Here is a 22,214-nt window from a genome sequence, read left to right on the forward strand (position 1 = left end):
TATGAATATGAATGTTGTGGAGAAATAAAGATGAGGCAGAGGTCTTAAAATCAACCCAGTTCCTGCTAAATTAACGGGTGCACACTGATGTGCTGCTGTTTTTGTCTTCCTAGCAATCAGTTTTATTGTTTTCTAATTAGGATACTAATCCTCCTTCAAAATAAGAACCTAGGAGAACATGAAAGTATTCTCAGGCAACGGTCACCAACATGAATCATCAGAGACGTGCTGTAACTGCAGTAATCCACACGTCTTTAGATGATTCTGTTGCTGGTCACCATAAGAATGGTGCTACTGCTGGCAAAGCCACTGTCAGATTCAGTGGTAGTCACATATTTGCATCTTGCACTTGCTTATTTTTAATATTTGCCCCTTTAGAAAAGGAGCTTCAGGCTTCTTTGATTATGGTTTAAGGAATATTTGTGTTCTAAGACCAAGAAAATGTTTTTTACAAGGATTACAGGCTCCACATTTATCACAGAGAACAGCAGTATTAAGAATGGTGGAAATAAAGACCATTATATTTGTATTTCACAATATCAAATTAAATTATGCCTGAAAATACGGAAACATATTTATGACAATATTAAGTGTTTATAATTTCCATGCAAATGCTACTTGTGTAGCTCTGAATGATGAATGTTATTACATTCTAAAAGTAATTTTAAAATAGGGAGAAAGAATAAATTCTAGAAGCTTCTTAGAGGAAAACTAAACAAAACTCAAAATTCAGACTATGAATTGCAAAGAGGGGGTATCAGAACATTTCTACTGCTGAAGAGCATGTACATATTTTCTTCACTGTTCCCTAGGACTTGTCTTCTGACCTTAACAGCAAAGCAATTACAATTTCAATTTAGTAACTTTCATCAGTCTAACACTGTGCCATGCAGTTCCTCCTAGGAAAATATTTAAGTGTCATAGTAACTCCTGATGGTGTTTTTAGATGAATATACTGCCAGAAAGACCAACTTTATCTCAGTCATGTCAGATGAAGAGTGATTTACTATGCAAAGCAAGATATACTTGGACTACTTTCCAATCTACAAGCAGTAATGACCAGAATACAGACATATTCAGTAGGCTGTACTAACTCGGTTTATATTAGCAACTCAATTTTATTTTTTAATTAAGAAAGAATTTTTAAAACTTCAACCATTTTATTTGCCTTACCTAATCATGACATTTTCTGCCTTTTATTTAAAGATGCGTATTGGCCTTCATTCTGGATCTGTTTTTGCTGGAGTGGTTGGAGTTAAAATGCCTCGTTATTGCCTCTTTGGAAATAATGTAACCCTTGCCAACAAGTTTGAATCTTGCAGTGTACCTCGAAAAATAAATGTCAGCCCAACGACTTACAGGTACGGTGCTTTACAATGTACATCAGTAAAATTTCCACTTGAAATAGTTAATGTAAAAGTTTGTTATCTTGTTATTTTTTCCCTGTTTTCTTTTTACTCTTTTTATCTGACTGCTCATGATTGCACAATAGCTATTTTTATTCAGAATGCAATCAGAAGCAGCAACAGAGTGAAATGGAATGGCTGATATTTATTTTTCAGATGCTATGATTAAAATAAGTGGAGGACTTGGGGCAAATTTGCTTCTTGCCCTGAAGCTGTGTACCTCTTGCCTTTTTTTGCCTCTCATAAAACTGGTTTATCTTTGAGGGAGGTGGCTTTCACTGTAAACTGGATGATGTGCAAAAATCAAACTCTGTAACCACAGAGTTATAAAGCAGGTATGTTTTATCAGCGCTGCGCACACGCCAGATGCAGGTGGGTAATCCCGCCAAGCCTGCAAACCAGAGGGCAAGAAAAGCACATACTTAAAGAACAAGCTGCTTAAGTATGCATTAGGTTTCCAAGAAAAGATTGGGTGATTACGAGTCCTCAAAATGATTGATATTTCTCCCCGCCCCAAGTCTCAGTTCTTTTGTGCACACGTGGTATCTCTCAGTGTTCCTCTAGTGGTCTTTTGATAAAGGCTGTGTCCTCTTTGACCCGGGTCAAGTTGGAGGACGTTTGACTCGCTCTGCTTGGTCATCTTATCGGCTACAACTCTGTCCACCAATCCGCTGCTTCTCCATTAATTCGTGGTTTCCCTGGCTGAGCCTGCTACCTTGCATTCCAGAGATAGGATAGCAAGCAATGTTATTTGGAGAAACAGGAGACCCGCTGTCTGTACCAACTGTCTAAGTCTGTAGAAAAGCATCTGGTATCGGGGGCCAAACCTGTCTAATCAAGGTCAGATCTGTAGCTGCTGATTCAGCAGCACCCCATGAAGGCACCTAACCTAAATTATTTTCCTTAATTCCTGAATGCCAAGCTTATTCAGATGCGCTTGAAAATAACATCCTAATCAAACAGTTGTTAAGCATCACTGTACACATCCCCATTCTCTTTCGATTAGGGAAGATGAATGAATAGGTTGCAGTGAATCAACCATGATAGTGTTTATTTTATGCATGTCTTGATCCCAGCTCAGTTTGAACCTCGTAGTGTGGAACCCAGGCTGTACTATTTATGATTCACTCAGATCATTTTTAGTAAAGGATATCTGGTTTCGTGTAGATAGTTAGCAGGCTCTCACATGGGAAATATATTTCCCTTGTCCTCTTAGCCCAACACTCCCTTTGTATTATATCTTCAGTTATACTTAAAATTACCTTGCCAATATGTCCGTGGCCAAGTCATAGTGTCTTTTATATTCCAGACAAAACATTAAAAACCTTTTTTAAATTTGGTGGTAGCAACTGTCTGCGCTCCAGGTAAAGATCTGAATTTTGTGCCATGAAACTCATACAGTTTTATTGTTTCTTCCAGAGTTTCGAAAATTTTAAATATGAACTACAGAGGGTGAATTCACTAGTAGGAAATCGTAGTGCTGGATGAGTAAAATAACCAGAAATACGGATATAAATGATTTTTTTCATTTTCATAAAGATTTGAGAGACTGCAATACCATTTTTTGGGGGTGCAGAAACAGGAGTAATTGAAATAATCTCTACATTCAGAACTGTAGCCTAGACAGCTGGCTGTACTCAGCTTCTGCTTGGTGCTGTGTATCTGATGTTGTGTCAGGACTGTGTGGCCAGTTGTCAGAGAAGTTGGAATCCCCTGCGGCAATACTGTGTGACTTAGAGGGTGCAAAGCTAAAGATTATCTTCTGCAGGTGAAAGCAGATGTATTAGAGCACACGTAAGTAACTTGGATTTGGATCATGCAGTCTAAACAGAGACATAGCATTATCATCTCCAGTGCTTAGCTGAGTCAGAAGAACTGTGGTGGCCAATAATGACTTTTTCCACGTCCACACGGCAAATCGTTCTGAATCAGGTTGGCCATGGTCTTTTCTTAAAATCATTATGCAGTTCTTTCACACAAAACTTGTTTATATTCTGAGGTGTAAGTGGCTCCCTGTTTGTCTGCTTATTCATCTCAAGACAATATCTCAAATAAGTCAACTGTCGAAAGGAAAAAAACCAAACTCACACCGTAATTATTTGGATGCCTAGAAAACAGGCAATGGAGTTGAAGGGTAAACTATAGTTATTATTGCCACCGAATGCTTTTTCACCTGAGTGAATGATGCAAAAACAGTCTTTGTGTTTAATGTTTTTACATTAAAATCCATTTACATGGATTTATATACAGAGCATGGCATCTTGCACAACTCCCACCTGTAGCAATATTTATTTGGAACCTTAGGTACCAGTCATCAATATTTATCCCTGAAGAACAGCCATCTGTGTTTCGGATATTGAAGACCATTAGGTTTTGTGGAAAAAATTCCTAGAGTTGGCAGGAGGATCTGAATAGCTTAGTTAATAACCTTGTCAGTATTTCATTAGTTGTAACGTTAATTGTGGTGCCGTTTTCATGTGCTAATTTGAATTAGCTCTCATTTTTGAACTAGCTACATTGGTTTTGCAAGAACTTGCAACAAATACAGCACCTATATTCAAAACAGTGACAAGACAAAAAAGGGAGGCAATATTCCTTTTTGTACTGGTGCCTGACTTAATGAGTTATCAAGATTACCAAGTAAATAGTTGAACAGTTGTTTTAAACTTTTCAGTAAAAAACATAAATATTAAAGTAAATTTTGACCTGTTTTATAAAGAATTCATGAGGAATTATTTAGTGTATGTAGTAACAATTAGTGATTGATTCCCTCTTAACCAAGGCAATTCATTTTTTGTTACAGATTATTAAAGGAGTATCCAGGTTTTGTATTTACGCCACGCTCAAGAGAAGAACTTCCTCCAAATTTTCCCAGTGATATCCCTGGAATTTGCTATTTTCTGGATGCTTATATTCAAGGAACAAGCTCACAGACTTGGTTTCAAAAGGAAGATCTGGGAGATGGCAATGCCAATTTTTTGGGTGAGGAAACGGGAATAGACTAAATCATCTACTACATTCACAAGCATATAGAATAAATGTATAAATATTCTGTTTTTTTGGGGTTTTTTTTTTTGTATAAATTGAAAATTTTAAAAAATATATGAAACGTGAAAGCACTTTAGATTGAGACCACCTGAAAGCCAGTATTAAAATTTCAGGAAGTATGTAACTGACTCCTTTATGTTTTTCCTTTGTATAAGGAATGTAGTCACTAAAATAATATTGCAACTTCACTGTTTAAAATGCCACTAAAAAGTACATGTTCCCTGTGATAATTTGTGAGTGCTACCTAACAACCCTCTCAGTTCTTTCTGCACTGAGAATTCTAGGTGTATTGTATGTGCAGCGTGCCAGGAAGTGTAATGTGCAAGTGATGCAGACACATGCGGTGTTGTGAGCTGGTGCTTATCAGTGACTGTTAAAAGTTTATTTTATTAGTGATTCCATAAGAAAAATGGTCTTAAAAATATCATCACTGCTACCACATACTCCTTCAAGAACATCCTGTGGGCTCCATCCGTACAGCTGCTGACCGTCTTCTAACACTTGCTGAAGTCAGTGTGTTGAGTGTGCTCAGCATCTTCTGGATAGGGCTGCTAATTGTAGCTAACACACATATACATACAAGAGTTTCCTGCTTACTGTTTCCTGAACTTTCTTCTGTGTATAAAATGAATATAGGTTCTGTATAATCACTGTATAATCACGTCCTACAGTTTCTGTAATCATCAAACAGTATTTTAGTTCTCGGGGTTTTTAAAACACTTTATAAAAATAATATCAACTTGCTATGATGTATTAGAGCAATAAATGTTTTTCTTTGTTGTTGTTGTCATTTGAATTTGAAATATTTTAAAAAGAGTGTAATAAAATGTGCTTTGGAGCGTTTACTTAGATAAGAAATTCCAATCAGAGCGTATAGCGTGGAACAAAAGTGCACTGGTTTAAAGCCATGATCTTTATTCAAGGACAGCAAGGTGGACATGACATGCTATGTGAAACACTTTAAAGATGTAAGGAGGACCTACAGAATTATCTCCAGAACTCTTGAAGGACTCTCAAGGGTCTGCCTCCGGAAAAGGGCAAAATGCAGTTACAGAGCTTAACATTCTGCCTCTAACTAGCAGATTCATCTGCACAGAAATTTCTCTGTGCTGTACAGTTTGGTCCCAGCTGCAGGCTGGAGAGCTGCACTGCTTACACACACAAATATTTCCAGTAGTATCAAATAATACTTGTTATTATTCTGACCTCTTATACTCTTGGGTTTTGGCATATTAAACCATGAGTGACTTTTTTTCAAGGTACCTCTCAGATTTTGCTCTCTGAGTATTTACAGGGAGCGATTCAATTAGACTGTTCATTTTCTGAGTCTGAGTGCTTCATTCAGAAGATGCTGTTCTGATCCCACTGTTTTGCAGGAACGTATACAGAGCATATCAGAAACCTGAGAAGCTGTAAGTGCCTAGTGTTACAAACGTTTTAAAAGCACATTTTAACTCTTGCAAGCTTCATCTGAACAAAACTTGAAACATTCCATTCTGCTGTTTCTTGAGATGTCCTACATCTATCTAAGATGCTTAGAAATAACTCTCACACTCAAAAATAAACCAACCCTGAAAGACTACATGTATGTGATAAGAATATATATATCCACACACATATTTGTTAAATTTTAACAGCAGCATTTCAAGAAAACAAGATGTCTGCAAATCTGATCACTGCAGTATTATTTTCTTAGGAAAATTCTATTCTATTTACATAAATACCCAGAGAGTGGTAGCAGTCCCATATGGGTGTTCCTGGAATGAAAAATGTGGAAGAATTGTACTATTGACTGATAGGGTTCTAAACAAAAATAATTTCTTATTTACAAATGGATAGAAGAACTAGGAGCAAATTTCCTTTTGTCCCACAGGGAGAACTATTGCTGGACTGGAGGATGGCCATTCTGTGGGCAGATTCCATATAAATCTGTTATTCTGTAGGTTGTTCATCTTGGCTGTTTCTGACTTCTTCCTATGCATAGCTCTGCAAAACACAGTGTCCCCTAGACGGAAGGGGAGATCAACTACAGATCTAATTCACCTTCCTATGTCACTTTTTGCAACTCTCTTTTTAAATATACCCCTGGCTACATTATCAGCTAGGATAAAATTGCTGTGAAATTCCTATTTGTTTCTCGAACTTTTATGAAAAAGGCAGAACATTCTCATGCCTATTTCAGCCTTGGTTCCCAGAATTGTCCTGATAAGATGCTTAAGGATACATATTAACCTGTATGAATCATAGAGGCTAAGCTTGGAAAAGACTTCTGAGATCATCGAATCCAACAGTCAACCCATCACTACCATAACCACTAAAACATGCCCCTAAGTGCTACAGGTTTCTCGTGCTTCAATCTCAGTGAGATAAATATAATTTAGGGACTTTTTTTAGGAAATGATTTGGGAAGGTATTTTACAACATGCTTATGTCCATATCTGCTCTAAAGAAAAGCCGACAAATCTACATAATGATATTGATATGTGAATCTTTCAGTATTCAGTCTAGAAACAGTTCTGTTATTACATGAACTCTTTTACTAGCTCATCAGCTGAGGAGCTGAGTCCTGTTCACATTTACATTGTGTGATTATATTGTAATTTCTCAGGCAAGAAGCTGTAAATGGCTCATGGAATAAACGAGAATTGGGTCCTCTGAATTTAGCTGTGATATAGCTAAAGTAAAAGATACATGGGAAAAAAAAAAAACATCACAAATTTTATTTCATTCTGGCAAGCCCTGATATGGTTTCAGAGAATTTTTTTCCTAATTGCTGGTGTCAGAGGAAGTGCAATTAGTGTGGAGTGGTGTTTTCTTCCTCCCTGAACTACTGTGCAAAAACACACCATGCGAACTCACAGAAAGTGACAAAACATCGACGTGCACAGAGCACTGAGCCTGAGGCCAGATCTACTTTCCTGTAAAATCCTGTAACAGAAAAATTCAGACCTCCTCATGTACAGTTTACTTCTCCCGTTGCTTTGTTTTGCATTCTCTGCAGAAACAGGAACAAGTACAGAGGCAAAATCAGTATTTCCAGCTGAAAGCCATCAGAATGAAGGGAAATTTCTCTTGAATCTTGGCAAGGGGACCCACTTTCAAACCCCACCCATCCTATAACCTAGCAGCTACTGTAACTGCTGCCATTTTTTTTTGTCTGTTCATTGTTCTGCAAAAGCAGTGAAAGGGGAGTTTTGGCTTCCTGGAACAGCAGTAATTTTTGTGGCTATTTGCCATATAACAAAGAAGGACTATGTTGCTTTCAAAGCTGTGCTTCAGTTTATCAGAAGTCAGCTTGGCATGAACTGAAATGAACTTTGAAGCTTTTTCTGAAATAAAAGCTTGGGTTTTACACATATGGAATCTGCAAGATGTGGGCCACAAAACGCTTTAGAGGCCTTTGACACCATTAAATAAAAATCTGGTGAATCGGGTATAAGGGGAAGGGGACTTATTTAGGGAAGCTGAACGATAATGAGAGAATGATAATTGGGTCTGTTTAGCCTTGAGAAAAGGAGACTGAGAGGGGACCTGATCCAGGTCTATAAATATCTAAGGTGTGGGGGGCAGAATGGCGAGGCCGGACTCTTTTCAGTGGTGAGTGGAGACAGGACAAGGGGAAACAGCCGGAAACTGCAGCATAGGAAGTTCCACATGAATGTGCATAAGAACTTCTTTACAGCGAGGTGACGGAGCACTGGAACAGGCTGCCCAGGGAGGTGGGGGAGTCTCCTTCTCTAGAGATGTTCAAGACCTGCCTGGATGCCTACCTGTGCTACCTGCTGTAGGGAACTGCTTTGGCAGGGGGTTGGACTCCATGATCTCTGGAGGTCCCTTCCAACCCCTACAATTCTGTGATTCTGTGATTCTGTGAAGACCTTTTTTTTTTTTTTTTTAATTTCCCAGTCTCATTTGCATGAGTTCTTTGGCAGTCCTTTTATGTGAAGGGAGACAGTAGAACTCGCAGTCTTCTGTCACTCAGCAGCAATTGATACTGAAGCACAAATAGAAGATGGGGGATACTCAGTGGTTCTGGAGCCTATTGTACACCTAGATTCAACAGTTTAAAGTAAAAATAATTAACATTGCTGAAGGAATCTTCAAAAAAAAAAAAAAAGGATTCATATTTCTGCACGACGCAAGTACGTTATGGAAATCCCAAATGTAAATTCTCAGATCATTATGATTTGAAACAGGTAAAGGGAATACACCATAATTCAGCTTGTTGTCAGTGAAGTAAGTCCATTTCACTAGCTGAAATCCAGCAATACTATGTAAAGGGTTTTCTAATTCAGATTTACAGTAACAATATAAACTTTAAGAACAAAATCTGAATTAAAAAATGCAACTTATTAAAACGCTGTGGCTTATGGTGGATGTATATTAACACAAACTACATAAAACTGAGTGTAAAAGATCAGGTCCAGCTAGTGGCTCTCCCAAAGCTATTGTCTCAGCAACCATCCTTTCATACAGAATAAAAGGATCCTACGTTACTTTTTACTTTCCTGGATCTCAACAATTCCCAGATGAAGTCAGGGTGTCACATCAGTGAAAAAGGTGCAGCAGTTTTTCTCCTGCAGTCACAGGCTGCATCTCTTCTGGCTTTCTAGTGGCCAACACAGAAAACTCATGCGAAATATGCGAGGCTTCAAAGGGGACACAAAGAGGAGAAGCTGCCTCCTGGGATTTGTCGTGGAGAGCTCTTTCTAGAAGGCTTCTCATGCCAGCATTCCGTTGCACGCACAGGTGTGGCTGGTACCACAGCCACAGCAGCTCTTGAATACAAAAAATAGCTGGGCAGCAAGTCACAGAGTGCACAAGGTCCCCAAATAGGAATGAGGCTGCATGCTACGGTACACGAACGGCAACCTTTAGGCACGTGCATCTTGCACAGCCCAAATATAAGTTGTTTGATAAGCGTAACACATGTGTCCTAATGCCTAGCAACTGGATTTTGAATACGCAGCCCAGTGTTAACTTGTCCAACATGTAGTGCATCCGTTGGCTTAAAGCCTGTCATCCCCCAGGTGAAACCAAATGCTGCCTGAAGACTCAGCACGTAGCCTTGACTCGGCAGGCACCTGGAATAGAAAACGACCCTACTCAGCAAATCACTTGATTGAATTTTTTAATTCAACACCTTCCAAACTTTTAAAAACGGACCGCTGTTTTAGACAATGAAATTCATCACAGTCGGGAAAAAAAAGGAAAAAAAAAAAAAAAGAGAAGGGTGCATATTTCGCAGGCACCGCGCTAGCAGCAGTCAGGCAGCGCTCCGCTCACGCAAGCCTTCCCTGTCAGGGATGGCGGCGGAGCGGCCGTCAGCCGGAGGCGACCGTCAGCGCGGAGCGGCCGCCGCTTAACTCGCAGTGACGGGGAATGCCGACCCTCGGCCCCCGGCCCCCGCCCCCCGCCCCGCCGCCGCGTCCCGCCTCTGCCTCCGATTGGAGGACAGCACGGCGGCCGCGCTCGTCATTGGCCACTAGCGTGACGGCCGCGCTCCCCATTGGCTGTCGGCGGGTGCCAGTCGGGCCCGCTGCAGGGGAGGTGGCGAGGCGGTCAGGACCCCTCTTCTGCTCGGCGGCGGCGGCGGCATCATGGTGAGCTGTGCGGGCCGTCCTCCCGCCCGGGAGCCGGGCGCCGGCAGAGGGTGGCCGGGCCGGGCCTGGCCTGGCTCGTGGCGGGGAGAGGCTGGAGCAGATGTGGGGGTTGAAGCGGGAGGGCGGCCGGGCCCCGGGCGGTTTGGGTTCGGGGCGGGGGTGGCAAGGCGGAGGGCCGTCCGCTCCGCGGCGAGGGGCGCTGGGCTCCGGGGCCGGGGTCTGGGTCTGGGTCTGGGTCTGGGCTCCGTCCGGTGTCTGACCGCCACGCCGCCTCGCCCTGCCCGCAGTACGGCTTCGTCAATCACGCCCTGGAGCTGCTCGTCATCCGGAACTACGGGCCCGCGGTCTGGGAGGACATCAAGTAAGTCTGTCTGTTTGCTTGCCTGCCTTCTGTGGGACCTGCTTTCTTGGTCCAACCCGTGAGGAATGGCAGTGAATGTCCTCGTTTTTAACTAATGATAAATCATGGGACCGGGATTTCCCGCATCTTCGTGCTGAGACTGTTGCTTGTGCTGCTCGTTTAGTGGCTGTGAATACAGTAGCACTGATACATAGCCATGAGTATAAGATATATTTTAAAAAGACAGATGCTTACATTAATGCAGTAAGGCTTCAGTTTGCTGCATAGTTAGGCTAAGCAGCTTAACGTGGTCTTTTGATATTGCATGTTTTAAGGGAAGAGCCAATTACCTAACTTGGAGAAGGCAGCCTTCTTTCAGTTGGACATCTTCTATACTGTTCTATCCAGTTTATTTTGGGCCAGTGTTAATAGTATGTCAGTGCAGCTGTCTTGTTGATCTGACACAATTTTTAGGTGCCCTTAAGTGGGAGGGTTTTGTGACCATAATGGTTGGCTTTTCTTCACGAGTCCATTCATTGAAATGGATTAATCTTATCAGAGCATGAAAAAATGTTGGATGGAAGGGGCCTTTGGAGGTTGTCCAGCCCACGCTCTGTTCCAGCTAACACTGTTTAACACTGTTACCTGTATCAGGATTTAGCTGCCTTTTTATTTTTTTTCAAGCTATGTCTTTGAAATCATCAGAGATGGAGCACCCCCAGTTCTGGTTCAGCAGGTAGCCACCATTCCGTCCCAGGGATCCAAGACTGTTAATCTATAAGCTATACTTTGTAGTTCTGTGGACTGTGTGGATGTCTTCGCATATCCTACTTCTCATTTTTGCACATACCTACTGCAGTACTGATGATCACCTAGAGCCTACGGTCAGCACTACTCATGTAATGTTTTGGAAGAATGTAATGACAAGGTATAAAACGTTTGAATGTCAGTTGTGTAAGTTCAGAAAGCTGATGGGTCATGCTGTTGTCTTTCAGCTGGGAAGCCTTGTCTTCTAGTGTTCAAGAGGCAGGTTCTGCTATTAACTCACAGAGAAGATGGCTTTCTGGAATGAACAGTATTGTAACAAGGCACAAACAGAGGAGTAGAAAATGATCTACGAGAAAGAGGCAGTGTTTACACAACAGCTGCCCCAGCTGCTTATGCAAAATATGTTTGCAACTGGGTTTGTATTCACTATGACTTGCTTTGAGTGTTAGTTTTTTGTAGAGTTTAGAAACCAGCAAGCAAACTCTCATATATCCTACTGGAACAAATTATAATGGTTATGCTGTTATAAAAGATGGTATGGAGGTCCTCTTCTAGGCATTAAGTACCTGTTAGTTTAGGTGCCTTAAGTTGTTGTCAGCAGGGTATATGCACGTAGTCTGTCTTTTACGAAAGCACCTCTCTGTGTTTGTTTAAATACAGGATTTTCCCACAGGCTCCTAAATCTAAACTGACTCTGTGTTAGATGATCAAACTGTAACACTTTCAAATATATTGCCGAGAATAGGAATGAAAACTTGAATATCATATTAAGAAACACATTAAAAGGCTTCATCGCAAGAGTGTGAAATAAATCAGTATTTTTCCTGTGTAAATGATCTGGAAGATTGTTTTAGGGAAATGAAATGGGATGATCTCTCAACTGGAGTCTCCATCATTTTTCTGTTATTGTGGTAGAAATCCACACCAAACAAGTAGCCTGTGAGCACAGAATAACTCAGCAGAAGCTGAAAGCTCAGTTTTTGCAGGCACAAAACACTTGTAGGTAAAATCATTTTTTAAGTTGATTTTAGAAAGAAGCATCTGAATGGAAACTTGTACGTTGGCAAAATGTGCCTTAGTATGGGGTGTAGAAAACAAGAAATAATATTATTTTCCTGTTGTTCAGTGCTTAGTATGGAATCAAGGCATCCTCCTGCCTTCGCCCTTTTGGGGGTCAGCCTGGCGTAGTGCTGTCCACACGTGCTCTTAAATGTTAACACTTAAGTTCTGGGGAGCCAGCTGGGTAGTGAAGTGTTTACATGAGTTCAGTGAATGGCAGTGAGCACTGTGGAGAGCAGAAGGCAATCACTTGTCTTTTCAGGAAGGAAATTTTTGTTGTTGCCTTCAAAACCTTGTGCATTGTCAGCTACCAAGCATCTGGGCTTGTTCACTCATCAGAATTTGCTATAACTGCCCTGTTATGGTTAAAACAGTGGAACATGGGGAGCTGAGTAATTACCATGGTGTGGTTCTCGGGTTTAATGTAAGCAGAAATCTTCTCACATTCAGCTGGGGTGGTAGAAAAACTGTTCAATTTAGGGTAGCCAAGCGACATAGCTGTCGTTTTCCTTTAAACTGTATTGATGTGGTGTCATGTAAAGCTGTGTTTTGGCCACAGAAGTGCTGAGTACCTTGAAAGAACGGTACCTGTCTCAAACTGGGCATCCAAAATTCATGAAAGCTTTTGAATTAGTTTCAGCATTACATATAATTATCTTCTGCTCTGAGACAGTGCCATCCATTTAAAATAGAAATTATGTAAATGGCCTCACTAGCCAGTTGGAGAGCTAGTTAATGCTTGTCCATTATTATGAGGATCCATTCCACAGAAAGGCTTGTTAGAGAGGAATAAATCCAAAGCTGGATTTTAAAACTACGTTTCATACCCACGCTGAAGTTATATACTGGCCAACCAATATTGACCAAAATAAAAAACTGAATAGTTGTGTATTATCTAAGTGACACAGAATCTGTCCTCAAACTGAAAGAATCAGTTGCCTTGAGGGAGGGAAGCAGGTTGTGTGCTCTCAAAGGCAGGTTGTGTCCTGTAGCCTCAGTGAGAAGCAGGGAAATGTGGTGAGGATGAAACTTCATAGAATCATGGAGTGCCCTGGGTTGAAAAGGACCTCAAAGATCAAATAATTTCAACCTGCCTGCCACTGGCAGGGTCACCAACCAGCAGCCCAGGCTGCCCAGAGCCACATCCAGCCTGGCCTTGAATGCCTGCAGGGATGGGGCATCCACAGCCTCCTTGGGCAGCCTGTTCCAGTGCATCACCACCCTCTGCGTGAGCTTCACGTAGTGAAGCTATGAACCGTACTTAGGTATCACATATAGTTGAAGTGTTAGATAGTCCTGCCATTTATTTTTGGTGGTGTTTCTCAGCAAGGATTGATTTGCAAGAGAAGCTTGCTGCTAAACTCCTTTTAGGCACCTTAACTGTAGATTTGGATGTGCCTGGGACTTAATGTTTGTTGTTTTGTCTTTTTAATGCCTTTGGGATTTTTCCATCTGGTTGCTTGGTTTCCTGTTCCTTTCTTATGCACTTCTCACCCAAGAACTGTGGAAGTCCAGGTACCTTTCAGCGGGTTATGGACTTTACCATGTAGACATATCTAACTATATTTCGCAGTGCTGCTAATGGCTTCCTTGTGAATCTTCCCTCCTGTGTTGTTGAGCTGCTGTGAGCTTGCTCCGCGTTCACCATTCTCAGCCCACAACAAATTTATTGCAAAGAATTTTTGCTTTGCAGTTGAGCCAAAGTTACTGATTCTGTCATGCTCAAAGGTGTTACAGACACGCTATCTTTAGTGCCTTTTAGAAAGGAAACTCTTCACTATGGTTTTATACATGGAAGTCTGTTTTTTCTGGGCTGTGTAGGACCCACTTATAATTAACTGCAGTGGTCTGTGAAAAGTCTTGAAAGTTTATTATTTCCTGCATCCATAGCACTGTGCACCTCTACGCAGTGCTAAAGGTGGAGTGTTCTGTTCAGTCCATCTCATAATTATTTAAAAGAATCCAACAGTTTGAGTATAAATAGAGGTCAGAAATATGCTGTGGGAAGCCATTAGTATGGGAAGGACAATAGATTAATTCTTTTCATCCGTTACACCTCTTAACAGTGTTTATCCAGGAATCAGCTTTAAGTAGTAACATTTACTGTTTATATTCCTAAGTCTTTATTTCACAGCATTCCAAAGTTCTAAGCAATTCTTATGAAGTCTTCTTATAGCAGATGTTGAATAGGGGATTCTCCATGGGCCTGGAGGCTACGACTGGCAGCATTTGTAGGGTCAGGGCTGTGCATTTGCTGCTCCTTCAGCTCCCCACAGCAGACAGATCTGGATGGACGTCAGGATTTTTAGCTGTGCGGATGCCAAGCTCTATAATTAATCTGGGAAAGGCCTGGCTGAAAAGAAATCCTGCCATACTATGGAATGTGGTGTAAGTATGCAGGCAGCATCTCTTTAGGTACTTTGCAGTTATTCCCAGAACGGTGAATTACTTTTAGATCTGTCAGGATACCAGGTGCTGTAAACATATCACTCACTCTTATAAATGAAGCTTTTAAAAGAAATGATATTGTAAATACCATTCCTTTTAGTCCACTTATGGAAAAGGAAGCAAAATGCTTCTAGCTTTGTGTTTTTCATAATATTTTTAGTATTTGTATTAGTAACAAAAAACTTGCTCATTTGTTATCTGTATCTTCTAGGATTATCTTGTTTTGAAAACCTACATTAAACATTCTCATTTCCAGCCTGTAAAACTGGGAAATAGCTCAGAGCTCTGAAGTCTATAAATACACCTATTTACTTTACCCAGGACGTCATTTTCCTGGACAGATTCCCATTTTTTTTTCCCTAATCTTGTAACTTAATATAATTTATGTTTTTCCCAGTGGGCTGTTTAAAATATCTCTGGACCGTGCATAACATGTACAAGTCTATTTTTTTTTTTTAATTGAGAAGAGAGGGGATTTTGAATCAATATCTTAAATTCTTGAAGCAAAGCATCTTTGTGAAACATGGAAAAGGATGGGCGTTTTGAAAACATAAACCACGTGTTAAGTAACATAATGGGTGGTGAGTGTGTAATCTTAACATAAAAGAGATGCAGAGGTGATGATTCTGGTTTCACCAGTGCCATCTTTAACTCTGACACATGTAAGGCTGTCTAATAATGTTTCCCTTGGAAGGGAGTTAAGCTCAACAAACTCCTATCAGTGAGATCAGAATCGTGCTAGGTTTCTAAGTGCAGAAGTGTTATTTTGTCATTAAGATTGTTTTGACTGCTCTGGTCAAATTAATGAGCGCTTTTTCCATCCCTGGTATGCCAAGAATAGTTAAGCACAATGGTGGCAGAAGTCCCAGAAGAAACAGTGCCTATCATGGAAGAAGTCCTAGAGGTGCTCTTTGAAGTGGCTGTTGTGATGTGTTGAAGGTGACGCACCCAGGGCAGAGTTTTGGTAGGAAGAGTTCCAGGTACAATTCTGATTTCTGAAAGTGATGCCAACGCTTTCTAAATGGTAGCATAGCTGTCAGAGGAGCTTCAGGATACCAAGAATTCTGCCTTGTCTCAAATCATCACTTTTCCTTCTTTCTATCCATTATATTTTATCAATAGTTACTGTCTGCAAAATTGTAGGTTGAAAGAATGCTGTAAAAAATGTTTGCTACTGGCGTTATTTTAAGTTCCAGCTTTACAACTAAGAGATAGAATAGCAAATTGCACAAATTGTAAAGTTCTGGAAGCAGCAGCCTTGTACTTGGTAATGATAGATTCAGATTACTTTTAATTGCTACATTCTGACAGCAGAAGGACATTCAAATCCACTTTGTGGGAGTGTACATAAGTGAAAGATGTACCTGGGACCAAGCTGAGATGGCATCTTGTCCTACTCTGTCGCCTGTTAGATCTCTCAAGACAGCAGGAGAGCCCTGAAACAACCAAAACCAAAGTATTTCCTGTGTTTCCAGGAACTTAAAGATCACATTAATAGCAAGTCTTTTCCTATGCATTCGAATTAGGAATATCTGTAATAAGAGAAAAGGGTTTTTTTTCCAGAGCATGTCTTTTTGAGATTTTTTTTTAAGTGTGAAGACCAAGGGTGAAAGAAAAGTGTGTGCAACCTGTGGTTTAACGATTCGTATTGCAAGATCTGTTCTCATTTTAAGAACAGCTTTTGTCTGCATATTTGTTAGCACTTAGCATCTCATTCATCTCTGTGAAATATTAACGTTCCCTTTGAACATTAGCAGTGTTTTTTCAGCTACTAAACGAGGTTCACAATGGAAAAGACTTTCAAAGGGCCGATTGTCCACATGTAGTATTGCCTGTACCAGTGTTCTGTGCTGACAGAGCAGCAATTTGGGGCTGTTAGCATGACTGATAGAGAGAGGAAAGGCTGCTTCAGGACTCGATCCTGCTTTGATCAGCTCTGTAAGGATTTTCTGTGGATTTGAATGATGTCAAAGTCAAACCTGTACGTAAGAAATGCCCTCAAATAACTGTGTTATTTTCTGTGTTGCGTTGGTTAAGATTGCTTTTCCCCACGTTTTCCACAGATTGACCTGGATAATGTAAACATTCTGGAGGAAAACATGTTTTAGGAAAGTCTAGGCTGGAGTCTTTGTTTCCTACAATTGGGATAGCTCTGTGTAATCATTCAAAATTAGTCCAGAGAGAATAAAAGGGCTGCCAGAGCACAGCTGGTAGGACAGGCATAATGTGGGATGTAAGTTCTGAACCATGACATAGCGTATCTGGTGTGCTAACAGCAGAAGGTGGTTCAGGCAAGAGCATCAGACTGCTGGGATTTCTTCTGTTTTTGAGCAAAGCACACTCTTCTTTTGCCTCCAGAAATGGAAATGAGACATTAATTGTAAATCATGTTCTACTTCACATAGAAATTATTTTGAAAGAAAGGACGTATGAAAGTTAAAAGCTTGCTGCTGTCGTCCTGCTGACTGGTTAAAGAATTAGTAAGAGCAGGAATTGGGAATTAGCCAGGACTTGTTGCTTTTGGCTCATTTCCAGTCAAGCCCATAAGAAATTTACCACGTTATTGCTGCTAATACTTCTGTGATCAAACCCAACAGTCCGCAGAGATCGTCTGGTAAAAACACAGAAACAGCTGAGAGTAAATACTGCAGCAAAATGTTTCAAGGGAGGTGCCACGATTTTTCATAAGGACGTGGATTATGAAGTTTTCTGTGAAATACAGCCAGGCAAATGTGAATTCTGTACCTTGAAGGAGGCCATTTCATATTCCTGTTCTAATCCCTGCTTGTGAACCACTTGTCAGCCAGGAGAAGAGCTGTTCAGATGAGAGCAGTTGCAGCCTCCTGGTATTTTCAGGTTCACACACAGACCTTGTTCCACACAGGCAGGTTTGTTATCATACATGATACTCATGGGCTGTGAAGTAAAAAGAGCTGTATCTCACTGGAGGAGCGATAGTTGATGGACAGCCAGCAACAGTGACTTAACCATGATAACATACTGTCAGCTTTGTGATCGTATTTCTTCATATCACTCTTGCCTTAGAAGCAGCTCCTTGGTGTGAATGCAGACTGGCCTGATAGACCAGGTAGGACTCAGGCAATTGGGTGAGAAAACTGCAGTCGTGGGGAAACCATCTGGTAGTTGCCCAGTCACCTGAATGAATGTTTGAATGGCTTTGTCCTGTTTCCTAGACTGCTAGCATTCATGCTATGTTTACCCTCTCTGGTGCTGATACCTGTGATGCTCTGCTGCCTAGCAGGGTTATTAAAGGATCTGCAAATTTGCTGAAGAACAAATGCCTCTGTAAAAATGAGTGCTGTCATGTTGCATTGGCCATTGGTGATAAATGTACAGCAGCGTTTCTTGATCATCTGGAGCCTTAAGGATAATCAGATAATTCTAGAGAAAAACTTCATGAAGTTCTTGTGACTGTCAGATTGCCAAGGGAAGGAGAAAGGCTTCAGAAATTCAGTTGACTGCACTGGTGACAGGAGACAAGGCTTCAGCTGATGTCACTGAAGTGCCTGTTGTAGATGCACAGCAGTTTTTGTGAACCGGTGAGGGAGCAGACGTGGTAATCCATCTAGCAAAAAAATACCCAACAACCTAATAAAACAAGTATTTAGGTGAATTGAACATCATCTCATCGTCTAGCTAAATGATTGGCATGTACTGGCACAGCAAGGCTGGGAAGTATGGAGAAGTCACTGTGGGAAGGTAAAAAGCTGTTGATACTAGTATTATTTTTATTTTTAGAAAAAGCTTTTTGTCCTTTGACAGGTTTACATCGTGCATTCTCACTTAATTGCGGGACAAACTGAGGTGTTGTCTTTTCTTTGTCCCTGCAGTTTTGAGGGGAGTAGTCCCCTGCTGGAATGAGTACTTAATTTGTCACGTTCTCTAGAAATAAGATTCCTGAAAGAGGAATGGGAAATGCATCGTTAAGGCTGTTGAGAAGATGGCTGCTGGCTGAAGCGAGGCGTCTAGAAAAAAACAGAGTAGTTGAAATAGTCTGAATGGGATAGGGCTTGAAATAAACAGTGGTGCCTCTGAAATATGGTAGCCTAGGGAAACTACAGGAATTGAAGACAAACTTTGACAAAATACACTGAAAATAGAATGATAGAATGGCCTGGGTTGAAAAGGACTACCCTCCTGGATATACACTCCCTTCAAGTAATTCAGTTTCATGAGGAGGTGTTGGACTTGTTCCACTGTTACAGTAGGACAGAAACCACTCCTCACACCCTCACCTAGGGGTCCTGGCAGACACAGGAAGCCTGGTAGTGAAGATTGAGGCAAATCGTTGAGTACTCATTGAGTACCTCAACTTTTTCCATGTCTGAGGAAGCCAGTTCTCCATCCTCATTTATCAGAGGGGCAGCACTCTCCTTGATCTGTCTCCTCATGCCTACGTACTTGAAGAACCCCGTCTTGTTATTTTTCACATCCCTCACCAAGTTCTGCTCCATCTGCACCTTGGCTTTCCTCACCTTATCTCTACGTATGCAGACAACATCCCTAGATTCTTCCCAGGCTACGCAGCCCTGCTTCCACTTCCTGTCCATTTCCCTCTTTTCCCTCAGTTTAAGCTGCAGGCCCTTGCTCAGCTGTGCCAGTTGCCCACCTCATCAACAGGATCAGCTGGCCTGTAGCTGACCCCAACCACTAGATGCCCCTTACTGGACTGATCCCCGATTTTCATCCATAAGCTCTCACCTTGGTCATGAGTGTTACTCAGACACAGCTCTTTGCAATTTATCCTCTTCCTAACATAGAGGGCAACTCCCCCTCCCCTCCTGCCCTGTCTGTCCCTTCTGAAGAGCCTGTAGCCCTCAATCACAGTATGCCAGTCTTGAGATTCATCCCACCACCTTTCCATGATAGCAACCAGATCATAGTTTTCCAAGTCTGTCACGGTTTCCAACTCCCCCTGCTTATTTCCCATGCTGCATGCATTAGTATAAAGGCACTTCGGCTGGGCTTTCTGACACATAACCTTTCCAGAGGGGCCCCTCCTCAAACCTCTGTATTTCCCCACTGCTTCCTAGAGGGACATGAGAAGGTTTTGGATGGGGGATTGGCAATGTTACCTCCTCTAAGGAGTTTCAAGAAGATCCTGCAGGGCAGTTCAGAGTTTTTCCCCCTAATAACTACAGTAAAATAGGAATTGTGGCTTGGCACAGAGAAAGAGACAGGAAATGTTCCAACCAATGTAACCAAAAGGAGATGGAAGCGTTTTGGAGGAGGTACAAGAGTGATCAAACTGGTTCAATTTTCAATGAAGAAATTTCTCACACAGAAAAACTGCATCCCGTGGCTTTTACAAGTATGCAGTACTTTAGAGGATGTTCATTGCTTTTTCAGATGTCTATGTTATCCTTTGTGGTTTGGCTGGGAACAGAGGGACTAAGAGAAGGCATAGTGTGCATCCGGGACGTGGGAAAGTTTGCTCACCCTTGTGCAAACTTCTCCCTAAACTGCATTTGATTTCCAGTTGCATTCCATGCTATGAGAATCAAAGAACCAAGATGATTTTCTTTTCTTCTACTATTTCAGTTCAGCTGTTAGCAAATGTGAACTTTACTGTCTCGTTCCTGACTGATATCATATGCTTCAGGGCAGCGTTACCTGCTAATAGCCTGAGTCTCTCCCTCTTAGTGAAAGATGGAATCCATGTCGTATCAGCTGTTTTCAGGAACCAGTGGGACTTGATAGCCTGCAGGTTAATTTAAAGTTGTCAGAGAATGGCTGGAGGAGAGGATCAGAAGAATGAAATATGAAAATAAGAGTCATAGGGGAGTGTGTGTATACAAACCATTTTTCTTGCTTTTTTATTAATGCACTGTTTATTGATACAAGGAATAAATCATTGCAATAATTATTCATTAAAAATAATACCATGCTTTGTCTTTTTCGTGCCAGTTCGTTTGTTCTTTTTGTGAATCTCCCCGTGAGATTCAGAGAAAAACATCTTGAGATTATTAATAATTTTTCATGCCATTAATAACAGAAGTTGTTCCTTTTACATCCATTCTGTAGGAATTTTAGTCTCAGCTACAGGCTGCAGCCTCGTCTTGCTGCTTTGGGAAAGTTGCTTCACTTGTTTTCAGCTCACTATGCCCGTTCATACACTAGTAATAACGAAGTAGATAGATATTTTAAATACAAAACCAATCTAATACTAATTTTTGGTCGGTGGTAAAAATGCAGTGGGCATGGTTAAAGCAAGAGAAAGAGGAAGAAATAATTTGAAAATGATGTGTTCTTGACTTCCATTGATAGTGGACAGATTGTGGAAGGCATGATTATTAACTGGAGGGTTACATGACCATTAATTTCATTCAGATCAGTAGAATAACATCATATGAAATTGGAATCAGGCCCTACCAACAGTTTTGTCATCTATCAGTTTTAACACGAACCAGAATACATCATCCTCAGTCTTTTCTCTGTTGAGTAATGCTCAGAATGTTTCTGTGTTTGTATGGATGGGTAACTCCAGTAAAATAGTATACTTGAACTGTTGTGTGGACGTTATTTGTTTGCATGATTTCATTTGTGAAGTAGGCAATGTTGGCTCTATACCACTAGGAGCTAAATATCAATTAAGGAATTTTGTTCTGATTGGTGACTGGTTGTGTGGTGGTAGAGACAAAGGTTTTGTTGTAAAAGATGTTGTAGGATTTTAGATGGTAGGTTCAGAATCTGCTTTTTAAGGGTTTAAAATTCTTCTGAGGATTGTTACGAGTTTAAAGCAGTTAGAATATTGGCTCTTGAGCAGTACGTTTCAATTCTATCTTGAGAAGCATTTCTGTCTTACTGTGATAAGAGCCCTTCATTATCATGGTAGTAGTAAATAAGTTTTCCTCGTGATTCATTTGCTGATTAGAGAAGTAATTATTTCAGTGGTGAGTTGATGAGTATCTCGATTTGTGCGGCATGCCTGCTTTTGTTACAAAATCCTATCTTTTTTTGATTGCTTTTCTCTTCCTAAATATTTCCCTTTTTAAAATACACCTTTATCTTTATTAGTTCTACAACTTTGTTGGGAAGCCCTGTACCAAAAAGTTATGTTTATTTTCTTCCAGCTAATTATTATTTTCATAGCACAGATGCTCTTAAGATAGTGGTGTTGTATCTTAATTACCCTGAGGTGTGAGACAGTTATAATTTTAGCTTTATTACATAACTTCCTAAGTGTATAACTTGCAGACTTGCATGATTTAGAAGAGTAGAACCAAACAATGTATATCCAGTTTACAGATTTGGTGTTTCTCCCTCAACCAAAAATAATTTGTTTCCTTTATAGGAAGGAGGCACAGCTGGATGAAGAAGGACAGTTTCTCGTCAGAATAATATATGATGATTCCAAGACCTATGATCTGGTTGCAGCTGCAAGCAAGGTTCTTAGTAAGTAATACGGATATCTTCTTTGACCAGTCCTTACGTGTAAGATTGAAAACTACCACCAACAGGAAGGTCCACATTGCAGAGAGGAACAGGACTTAGCACAGAGGATGAGAACACGTAATAATG

The 22,214-nt window shown here is 40.9% G+C and overlaps 2 protein-coding genes across 9 annotated transcripts in view; both read left to right on the plus strand.

Annotated features, from left to right (window-relative positions):
- GUCY1A1 (guanylate cyclase 1 soluble subunit alpha 1) overlaps nt 1-5,233 on the plus strand; it is a 31,820-nt gene extending 26,587 nt beyond the window's left edge. For all 5 annotated transcript variants that reach the window (XM_042871058.1, XM_042871060.1, XM_042871063.1 and 2 more), the window contains 2 exons: nt 1,207-1,361; nt 4,210-5,233. In XM_042871058.1, coding sequence (XP_042726992.1) covers nt 1,207-1,361; nt 4,210-4,411 — 357 coding nt within the window. In that variant the 3' untranslated portion in view covers nt 4,412-5,233. The remainder of the gene's footprint in view (nt 1-1,206; nt 1,362-4,209) is intronic.
- Nucleotides 5,234-9,993: 4,760 nt separating this feature from the next.
- GUCY1B1 (guanylate cyclase 1 soluble subunit beta 1) overlaps nt 9,994-22,214 on the plus strand; it is a 40,738-nt gene continuing 28,517 nt past the window's right edge. For all 4 annotated transcript variants that reach the window (XM_042871445.1, XM_042871446.1, XM_042871447.1 and 1 more), the window contains exons 1-3: nt 9,994-10,057; nt 10,345-10,418; nt 21,988-22,088. In XM_042871445.1, coding sequence (XP_042727379.1) covers nt 10,055-10,057; nt 10,345-10,418; nt 21,988-22,088 — 178 coding nt within the window. In that variant the 5' untranslated portion in view covers nt 9,994-10,054. The remainder of the gene's footprint in view (nt 10,058-10,344; nt 10,419-21,987; nt 22,089-22,214) is intronic.

This window comes from Lagopus leucura, unplaced genomic scaffold (genome assembly GCF_019238085.1).
Source record: "Lagopus leucura isolate 7727_CA_CO unplaced genomic scaffold, USGS_WTPT01 Super-Scaffold_100004, whole genome shotgun sequence".
Lineage (NCBI taxonomy): Eukaryota > Metazoa > Chordata > Aves > Galliformes > Phasianidae > Lagopus > Lagopus leucura.